This window comes from Quercus suber, unplaced genomic scaffold (genome assembly GCF_002906115.3).
Source record: "Quercus suber isolate HL8 unplaced genomic scaffold, Cork oak 2.0 scaffold_99, whole genome shotgun sequence".
In the NCBI taxonomy this organism is placed as follows: domain Eukaryota; kingdom Viridiplantae; phylum Streptophyta; class Magnoliopsida; order Fagales; family Fagaceae; genus Quercus; species Quercus suber.
This window is the reverse complement of record NW_027069564.1, coordinates 1384279-1395757: the sequence shown is the minus strand read 5'-3', so window position 1 is coordinate 1395757 and position 11479 is coordinate 1384279. Positions and strand designations below refer to the sequence as shown.

Sequence of the window (11479 nt, the reverse complement as noted above, 5' to 3'; positions counted from 1 at the left end):
TTCCACAAAATGTAAAGAGCTTCTAGAGAGAATTTTGAGAGAGAAACCCTAGAGAAAAACAAGATTGCCTCATCCATAATCTTCACAAAGAGTCTCTTCAAATTCCTCTACTCTCTTCCTCTCCATTGATACATCCTTGAGAGGTTCTTAACCAAATCATTTTCTCACCATACCTACATCTGTGAAAATGTTCTTTTAGTGCTAAGGGAAGCAGTTTGGAAGGGACCAATGGTTATTGGTTGATGCTATGGTTTATAGTGGAATTCAGTAAGTTGGAGAACAAAAAGGTTCGGCACAACCTCATTGGAGCAAGAAGCTTGGAGGGCTTAGGTACCTAGGTAGATTAGGATTGGAGGGGTTGTTCATGTATCCCAACTACATTTTCTAGTGGATTATTGACCGCTTGGAGGGCGGTAAAGAGGTTTTATGCCAAGGGCTTCGGTTTCCTCTTTGATAACACATCGTGTGTTGTCCTTGTGTTTCCCTTTATCTTTACCATTTAATTACTGTTGTGATTATGATTATTTATGGTTTAGATTGCTTATCAATTCTGTTATAAGTTTCTTATCATTTTTCGCACATACATTGTTTGATATAAAGTATGAATTGGTAATTTGTTGTTTAGGGGTCTAAACGTTCACAGTGTTTTCAACGCTATTTGAACTTTCAAGTGTGAATACAATGCGCATACCCCAAACGTGAGTAGTGAAGAGAGGTACTAAAAAATCAAATCCATGCATGTTGGAGTAAAACGCCTGGATTAGCATGGATGGACATGTGATCAAGATGTCACATAGTGACTCCCATTCCCTATTGTGAATGATAGTGGGAAGGTCAGTATCAGAAAAGTCTGACAAGATGACTTGGAGTTCAGAATGAATGCCTTGTCGAGAAAACTTCTGAAAGAAGTCCGATTTGGCCTTCTCATCATGGAACCGAATGTGTGAGGAAGTAGGATTGGAAGAAATGGATACCCTGGAACGAAGAGGGTTTCGGGACGAAGTAGATTTGCATTTGGGTGCCATAGAAGCAAACTAAAGCAAATAAAAGAGAAAGAGACAGAGAGACAATAAAAAAAGTCCCAAAAACAATTCAAATATATCAAAATATTTTGAAAAAAAGGAACGTATACATGAGAATGTATGAACATGTGACATGCAATAGAAAAAGTATCATGGGCTCAAACCAATCCAAACCTACCAGCACACAATCAGTTTAACATATATAATACACATCTAAATACATGAAAATATAGTTATAATGCACATGAGATGCAATGCATGAAGTTTTTAAGATTAAATCTTCAAAACCCATCCCAAATATTTTGTAAAAACCTCTTGGATTTTGAAAAACCCCAAAATTTTCAAAAATCCCAAAAACTTAGGTTAAAAATCATGAAATGCATGCATATGAGGGATTAAGACACTTACCAAGTGAAGAGAAATTTGATTAAGGCCGAAAATCTCTTAGGAATGACGTTTGGAGAGAGAAAAGTGTGTTTGGGAAGTGAAATAGTTGAAAGCAATCGAGAGAGATTGAGGAAAGTGAAGTCCGAATCGCGTTGATCCTATTTATACAAGCTCAGTAATTCTCGACAGAGTGAGAGGTGTCAAGAGGTGTCAAGCTGTAAAGATGGTCGACTGATATAGCTATTGAGTAGGTGTCCAAAGCAAAAGGAAGCTCGATGGATAGAGGATTTGTTGAGGAGCTATCGAGGGGACAGAAAATTTCTCGATCGATCTACCTAGCTATCGAGAGGTGTCGAGATTGTGATAAAAGGCAGCTGAAGATCTCGATAGATAAGCCAAGTATCGAAAGGTGTCGAGAAGGTGTCGAGATTTCTTAAAAAAGTTTTTCAAAGAAGAGAAAAACACAAATATGAATGCAATCAAACATGCAACAACCAAGGATCCAAACATCATTTTGAACTCTTAAAATTGTCTCTCAATGATAAAAAATTTAAGCACATACATCTCAAACACACACACACACACACTAAACAAGTCTAACCAATTTTATATTTCTAAAACAAGTCATGATAGTTTAGTGAGCATACATTAACACATGTAAACCTTGCGATTGCCAAATCACATTGTACCTGCATATGTATCAAGAGTAGCAAAGAATATTGCGTGTTGTGTGTGAAAAACATCGCAAGATTGCATAAGTGTATACATGTTATGACGATTTGAGATATGAGAAAATCACTTTAACTCACACACAATCATAACTGTTTGATGAGGATTATCACCGTCGAGGTACATCCTATAACTCTCACATCTCCTAAAATACACGCTTGCAATCATATATAAAGCATTTTGATCTATTTGCTTTTTATTTTTTTTTTTACATATTTTTTTTTAAGCAAATCATGCATGGGCATATAAGAGAAAGAAAAGAAATACCCAATGATGTTAAGCATTTGACTTTCCAATTTTGCTATACCAAAGCATACAAATGTCATTGACATTACACTTTTGCTATGCCAAAACATACAGATGTCATTTCATGATTGGCGGGCAATAGTGATGAGATGGTTATTGATGCCTTTCTCTTAGGATTTTCTAGTCCTCTCGTCAAAAAGAGTGATATGAGTATTAGGTACAAGAGATTGCTTAATTTTACTCATCACAAACAAGAGCCACAAAGCTCACTTGCTTAGTTATTCATAGAAATGCTCATCTAAGCTATAAGAGATACAAAGTTTAGAAAACTTTGTTTCAATGGTCATCCAAGGTACACAAGTACCAATGTATACAAACAAACACTGTTTTTGTATTTTTCAAAATTTCATTTTTTTTTTATATGAAAAACAAAACAAAGCAAAATTGAAAACAAAACCAAACAAAAACATGTTAAACAAAACAAAGCAAAGTATAAAACTAGATGCAAATGTATAAGGAGGAAGGAGGAGAGAAAGAGATCAATCCATAGAGATAATACCGATGTTTTGACAAAGGGATTCAAAACGTTTGCTATCAAAAGGTTTGGTAAACAAATTAGCCTTCTGATCATCAGTGTGAATAAACTCCAGGGTGAGAGTACCATATTCGACAAGCTCCCTAATGAAGTGATGTCGAATCTCTTTGTGTTTAGTTTAAGAATGTCGAACTGGATTCTTAGAAATGTTGATGGCACTGGTATTGTCATAGTAGATGGTAAGATGCTCTTGACAAATACCATAATCATGGAGGAGTTTTTGCATCCATAAGAGTTGGGTGTAACAACTACCGGCAGCAATGTACTCAGCTTCTGTAGTGGATAATGAGATGGAGTTCTGCCTTTTGTTCATCCAAGAGACACGATTATTACCCATATAAAAATAATTCCCCGATGTACTCTTTCTATCATCAGCATTCCTTGCCCAATTAGCATCAGAATACCCAGCTAAGACATCATTTGTGTCCTTGCTGTACCACACACCAAAGTCGACAGTGGTTTTGACATACTTTATGATTCTTTTCAAAGCAATCATATGAGACTCTTTGGGATTAGCTTTATATTTAGCACACACTCCTACACTGTAACTAACGTCAGGTCTACCAACAGTAAGATAAAGAAGACTACGTATCATGCTTCTATAAAGAGATGAATCAACACTTTTACCTAAAAAGTCAATAGTGAGTTTAACATTTGGGCTTATAGGGGTTCTAATAGAACTAGCAGATTCTAAACCAATTTTTTTCACAACATTTTTAGCATATTTAGATTGAGATAGGAATATACCTAAATCTTGTTGACAAATCTGCAATCCAAGGAAGTGAGTTAGCTCTCAAATCATGCTCAAAGATGATGTCATCCTTAGTTGACTCAAAGATGATGTCATCAACATAGATTTAAGCAACTATCAACTCACCATCTTCCCTTTTGATGAATAGAGTCTAATAAGCTTTTCTTCTTGTGAACCCATGTGACATGAAATATTGTGTGAGCCGATCATACCAAGCTCTAAAGGCTTGCTTTAAACCATAAAGTTCCTTCTTGAGGTACAACACATGATCCAGAAAGTGTGGATCAATGAATCCTTTTGGTTGAGCCACATAGAAATCTTCTTTAAGGAGCCTATTCAAGAAAGTAGTCTTTACATCCATTTGGTAAAGTTTGAACTTTAAGTGACATGCTAGGGCCAGGAGAATCCTGATAGAGTCCATACGGGTAACTTGGGCAAATATCTCATCATAGTCTAATCCTTCCATTTGTGAGTATCCTTGAGCTACAAGAAGAGCCTTGTTGCGGATTACATTACCCTCCTCATCAATCTTATTGCGGAATATCCACTTTGTGTCGATGATGTGCTCACCCTCCGGTCTAGGTACTAGAGTCCAGACATCATTCCTCTGAAACTGAAGCAATTCATCATGCATTGCTTCGACCTAACTTTCATCCTGAAGAGCTTCCTCAACTTTAGTGGGTTTAACCTGTGACAAATAAAAAGAATAAGACACAAAGTTAGCAACACATTTATCAACTGTATGTTTTCTTAATGTGAGTTCATTCATATTTCCCACAATAACTTTAGGAGGATGATTTAATTTAATCTTGGAAGAAGATCCTTTCTCTTCATGGGATTCAGAATTTGGTAAAATGGATATATCTGTAGAATCCTCCACAACATTCGGAGTATTAGGAGTACTTGCAGATGCGGGCTCTTGTTCAACAATTTCTTGAACTTCCTTTGGCTCAGTAGGAAGAATTTCTTTGGGGAATTCCTCACTAACCTTTTCAGAACTAGAATCTGAAGATTCACCAATAACAACATTCACTATTTCCATTACCTTCATGATTCTTTTGTTGTATACCCGATAAGCCTTGCTTGTAGAGGAGTATCCCAGAAATATTCCTTCATCTCTTCGGGAGTCAAATTTTCTCACATTCTCTCTATCCTTGAGAATGAAACAAGTACTTCCAAAAATTCTGAAATACTTCACATTCGTCTTTCTTCCTTTCCATAACTCATAAGGAGTCTTCTTGGTACCGGGTTTAAAGTACACCCTATTAACCATGTGACATGTAGAGTTAACGGCTTCTCCCCACAAGTTTCTAGCCACATCCTTATTGTGCAACATGGCTCTAGCCATCTCCTGAATAACCCTGTTCTTTCTTTCTACTACACCATTTTGCTAAGGAGTAATTAGAGTAGAGAATTCTTGAGATATACCAGATCTTGTGCAAAAGGACTCCATATATGAGTTCTCAAATTCTTTACCATGGTCACTTCGAATTCAATCAATCTTTAAGCTCTTTTCATTCTGCAATCTTGTACACATGGCTTTAATGTGCTTAGGAATATCAAACTTGGTTTGTAAGAGGATAACCCAAGTGTACCTAGTGAAGTCGTCCACCATAACCACGATGTATCTATTACCACCAAGAGACTTAGTTCTAGTTAGACCCATAAGATCCAGATGAAGAAGCTCCAATGGTTTAGCTGTAGCAAATGTCTGGGTGCCCGAATATTTAGCTTTCGTCTGTTTTTCAAGTTGACATGGTCCATACACCACATTGCTCACTCTACTGAGTTTTGGTATCCCCAAGACTGATTCATGCTTAGATACAATTGAAAGATGTTTGTAACTTGCATGTCCTATCCTTTGGTGCCATAGATCTTCATTCGGTAAACGAATGCTATTGCACAAAATATTAGCATCAGGGACCAATCCATAACAATTGCCTAAAGTGCGAACACCACATATGAGTTTCTTTCTAGACTCATCCATGACAAGACACTTTCCTTTCGAGAATAGTACCATGAAATCTTGATCACATATCTGGCTTATGCTCAAGAGGTTCAGTCTTAGACCTTTTACATATAGAACATTTGCAATGTCTGGCAGTCTAGGTAGAGAGATGATTCCCTTTCCTTTAATTTGTGATTTGCATCTCTAAAACAAGCATCACAAGTAAAACATCAGGATAAGCTAACACGAGCATAAAAATTTCTGTTACAAAGCTTACTTTTCTCTTCTTTTTTTATGGCTTGGAGAACAAAGAGGGAAGGTTCAAGACCAAAGAAATGGTGAGACAAGGTTTGAGGATCAAGGAGCTCATCAAAATCCTCAATGGTCCTTGTGTAATTAGAAGTGGCCTTGACATGCCCCTTATACCTGCTTTTCAACTTTGGACGAGCTTTAGTTGTAAAAAACAAAGGGCCAGAACTAGGGTTGGATGATAAAAAGATCTTTATTAAAAGGTTACTTGCAAAAGACAACACACCGAGTGGTCACCCATCTACACTACAGCATAGGAACATCATCCAAAAGGTCGTCAGAAAGGGTCTCATAATTGTCACCAAGCGCAAAGAAGAATCTGGACTTCCGATAATGGAACAACAAGGGGAGATCGACGATGGGCCTAACTTTCCTATCCCAAGGTACAAGCTCATAACACCTAAATTCTTTCGACTCTTTTAAATGGTGCATGTGAGCAAACTTATCTAGCCGAATCATATCCCTATCAGTAACGATCACCTATATCTCCATACAACTAAGGATGATCTGCCATGAGTTTGACATAAATGGCCAGGAGCAATCCTTAGATAGTGAATAAGCTCCCTTATAAAACGATGAACGGGGAATAAGGCCACTTAAGAATGCAACCTCGTAGAAACACACCTCACCAAGAACAAGGCATAGGCATTTTTACCTAAACAGGGGAGGTGAATTCTTGTCTCATTAGGAAATTGAAATCTATCTCTAAACCTAAAAAGGGTATCCTTATCTAAGGAGCACTCTTCCTTGAAAGCATGTAAAGCCCTAGATTCCATTTTTGAAGAAGAAGGTTTTGAGGATGACGGTACCAAAACGGCAGTATTAGCCTCCACCTCCATGGGGTTGTCGCTAGACGACAAACCCATTTCTAACTAACTAGACCTCACTTTAGAACCCACTCCTTATTCCAACGACATTTCTAGAAGGGATTGGAACCAATCCAAGGACTGACGTAACAAGGGGTATAAGTCAGCCAAAACCAATCCCAGAGTACTACTCCTGGAGATGAAAAGCTCAACTTGGAGACAACCACCACCAAAAGGCTCAAAGGAAGCCCCTAGACAAGCAAAGAAAAAAGAGGTAGAGGAAGAAAGGCACATAACCTCATAATAATCAAACTTCAAAACATCGGGAAAAAAAAATTCTGGTAGAAGAAGAGAGGATTGTACTAGAGAAAAAGGAGCGAATTAGCCCAAGCTCAAAGAGGGAAGAAATGCAAAAATGGTGGAAATAGGAAAAATGAAGAGGAAAGAAGAAAGAGAAAGGTCTATAAATGCCTCTAGAAAACTGAGGCACAGGAAAACCAAGAGCCTCATCGAGAAACGTGCCCATGTCCAACCTATCAATGCGTGACACGTGGCCACAACGCGTGCAGCGCCATCATGTCATATTAAATGCGAATGAAACAGAATCCCAGGAGCCACACTTAGCACAAGGCGACCCTTAATACTCCTAAGATCATCATTATGTGTGTAATGACGATTACGGAATAGGGGCAAATAATGAACCAAGAAATTCCCATCGTCCAAGGAGGACATTGGACGACCAAAGCACCATAAAGGGAGCATTTAATGAATGAGCCATTACACATAGACGAACTCGGTGACATTACCATTGGAGGATCTTCATATCACTCCATTAATCACCTAAGGCGTTACAGGGGCAGCATTTAAGCCACCATTGAAGGCCCCTAAAGGCTAGAAAGGTAAAGGCCTATATAAACTACATCAAACCTAAAACAAAGGTACAAACCCACCATAATATTCTCAATTCTAAAAATTTTCTCTTTAATACATTTGACTTTGCCATCAGAGGCTCATTGGTTGGCACCACGGTGGTGACCTTTATGACCCACTGTCAATCTTGTGCAGGGATATCAAGTTAATCCTCCATACTCTGTTTGGACAAACCTATCAACTGATGAATTTGGCTTCATCGGTACCTCTTAGTGTTTTTGATAGAGACATCTTGAGTTTAAATCCCCAAACCTCAACTATCAATACAGTCTAAGTTACAACATATTCCAAATAAATGGTAGGGCTTCACACACCAATATTTGCATGGCTCAGAAGTTAGAACTTAATGCAAAGCAAGCAAATTGTGTGGCTTCTTTGTTCGAAAACTTAAAAGGAATGTTGTGCCACTCAATGTGTGTTAAAGATCATTAAGGAAGTAGGGTTGGAAGACGATTCATGAATTTAAACTTAAAAGACATAAAGAGCAAAGCAACTCAATTAAAATACATTTTGCCTTTATCTAATACTTCTAACTTATTTAAAATTATTTTAACTCTATCTAAAATTGCGTATTAGCTATAAGCCATTTATTAAAATTCAATTAAAACCACTCCCAATTCCTTTAAAATTAATCTAAATTTTTTTATAAAAACATTTTTAGTTCAAATATAAATATCAATAATAATTTTATCATGTTCTAAAAAATTGATTATTCATTCTCAAAAATTTACGCAAATAACTCATTTTTTTTAATTATAAATAATCAAAAAAATGTAAACATAAAAAAAACTTATCACATCATAATAACAAAACTTAAGTTAAGAAATAACAAACTATATATACACTCATGAATAAATCAGTTTCATACTTTACCAAATAATTAATATCGATATAAAACTTTTTCAAGCATGGAAAAAACTAAAAATAAAAAAAACTATGTATAATAATATTAAACTTAGGTTGTAATTTTAATATTCATTTATTTATGTCTTTTCAAATGCATCCATTCATGTGCATGTGGTTATAAATTAGTATATACATGTGGTTATAAATTAGTGTTTTTTTGTAGTAGGAAGCATGAAAGATAATAATAGGACAAAAGTTAAACTAGAACCGTACAATCCCTTAGAGATAAAGTTAAATTTAGCTAACTATTATTTAAAATTTTCGTTGGTGTTGAGCTTCTGTATTGCATTATAAAAAGGTCAAACTAAACATTCTCTCATTTCAATTACGACGGAACAAAGAACAAAATAGTTAAAGAAGTCAAAAAGAAAATATGGGTTTGAGACTAAATATTGCAATGATATTAATGCTATTCTTGCTAAAATCCGTTGGCAACGTCCAAGCCAGTATCTTTGATGTGAAACAGTATGGAGCAAAAGCTAATGCGGATATCACCCAGGTATAAATGCACAAATTTGATTCAACTTAAGATATAAAATACGCTTACCAGAATTGATAGCTAAAATAACTTTTGTTATTAATTTTGTCTTTAGGCTTTGACAAAAGCTTGGAAAGCGGCATGCGCATCAACGGGTCAGAGTAAAGTTGTGGTTCCAAGAGGGACATACATGTTGGGCACAGTGCCTTTGGAAGGTCCTTGCAAGGGTCCTATAGAGCTTCAGGTTATAGGCACTTTACGGGCCCCAAAACAACAATCTGGGGATAGTTGGGTCAGTTTTAACCATATCGACTTTTTTACTTTGTCGGGCAGTGGAACTTTTGACGGCCAAGGAAAAAATACTTGGGGTCAAAGTGAATGTTCCAAAAATAAGTACTGCAAGCAACTTACTATTGTGAGTTTATTTCAATCTTACCCTGCACAATTCCCACTATTTTTAATAAATATCAACTTTATCACACACGTTCTTTGCGCTGAAATTTCCTCCAAACTGGCTTAAAAGAATTTTTTTCCAATCCATTACGTAGTTATTCGTAAATCAACCTCTCTGTCTCTCTCTCTCTAGAGAGAGAGGTTGATTTACGAATAAACATGTATGCATGTATATATAATTAAAAGTACAAGTTGTCACTTGAGTCACCACATAATGAATTGAAAGAATTTTCTTCCTAACTAATTTGGATGCACACTCCATCTATTTTGATAGAGTAGAATATTTTAGATTTCTTAATTTACTTTATTTTTTTTCCCTAATTATTCTTATTGATAAATAACTTTCACTTATGTGATAGGTTATTTTTTAAAGCAAAAAAAGTGGATTCGAAATACTTCTATTCGTATAAAAAATAACATAGATATATATTACTTAACAAGGAATGACACTAATTAATTTTGTGGGTTCTAATTTTTTCCCTCTTTCAAAAATTGAACAGAATATAAGGTTCAACTTCATCACCAATGCAATCATTCGGGACATAACATCATTGGACAGCAAACAGTTCCACATTAATGTTTTGGGGTGCAAAAATGTTACTTTCCAGCATGTTACCATAAAAGCACCTGAAACTAGTGTCAACACAGATGGAATCCACATAGGGCGTTCAACAGGGATCCACATAATTGATACAAATATTGGAACCGGAGATGATTGTGTCTCGCTTGGTGATGGAAGCCGGGATATAACTGTTGAGAAAGTAAATTGTGGACCTGGCCACGGAATAAGCATAGGAAGTCTTGGAAAGTTCCCTAATGAAGAACCTGTGAGTGGTGTCAAAGTCATTGGTTGCACTCTTACGAATACAATGACTGGTGTGAGAATCAAAACATGGCCTGCTTCCCCGACTGGCTCTGCCTCTGGTATGCATTTTGAGGACATTATCATGAATAATGTTGGCAATCCTATCGTCATTGATCAAGTTTACTGCCCATGGAATCAGTGCCAAGCAAAGGTGATAACATTCATACTTGGAAGTTTGATGTTGCTAGAATTATTGTTCAAAGTAGAGAATTACTTATTACTAATTAATACCATTTTTTTTTTCATTGGTTTTAGATACCCTCTAGAATTAAGATCAGCAATGTTAGCTTCATAAACATTCGAGGCACATCTAAGTTTCAGGAGGCTGTCAAGCTCGTTTGTAGTAAGGGCGTGCCATGTGAAAAAGTGGAGCTTCATGACATAGACCTCAAATACAACGGACATGACGGCTCTCCCACATACCACTGTATTAATGTCAAACCCGCGATTTCGGGCAAACAGAATCCTCCTGCTTGTACTGTCAAAGCTTAATCTAGTTTAAGCTTTTGAGTAAATATTAGTGCTTGTGTTCATATGTAGAACACGGTTTGGGAAGGCAGTTAAATTTTGGGTGAATGTAATTATTTTCTTTGTAAAGTGATTGTGTTCATAACTTCATATAGAGAACACAGTACAACTGAACATTTGTACAGGCAAAGTCTGTGAACTGGAACATTGTCAATATCAATAAGTAATAAAACAAAACCAGGTGTCAGTCTTTCCCCTGCCTTACCTTTCAACCAACTTAACTCAGTGCAAAAAAAGATGAATGATCTAGTCAATCTCTTCTGAGGAGAAAATAATCTGAAGGCCTATTTTGCAAATAGAAGGCACAGGTAATATATCTATAATGTATTAGGGAATGCCATTTTCTGTCAAAAGAAAAATGCAAATGAAGTCACCTTGAAGAGTGCAAGAAAGGACAATGGTGAGGGAATTGAAAGACTGAACTGTTAGGATTAGTGCCTTTACATCCTATTGTATGATGTTATGTACGTTATTATGTATGACTTTATGTTGTGATTAATAAAGTTGTTTTATTATTATCTAAAAT

General features: G+C 36.2%; 1 protein-coding gene across 1 annotated transcript; it reads left to right on the top strand.

Annotated features, from left to right (window-relative positions):
- The first annotated feature begins 8949 nt into the window (after window positions 1-8949).
- Window positions 8950-11169, top strand: LOC111992224 (exopolygalacturonase). Its single transcript, XM_024024090.2, has 4 exons — window positions 8950-9128; window positions 9223-9522; window positions 10061-10576; window positions 10681-11169. Exons 1-4 carry the CDS (start codon window positions 9003-9005, stop codon window positions 10915-10917), a joined length of 1179 nt encoding a protein of 392 aa, XP_023879858.2. The 5' UTR covers window positions 8950-9002; the 3' UTR covers window positions 10918-11169.
- Window positions 11170-11479: the final 310 nt, after the last annotated feature.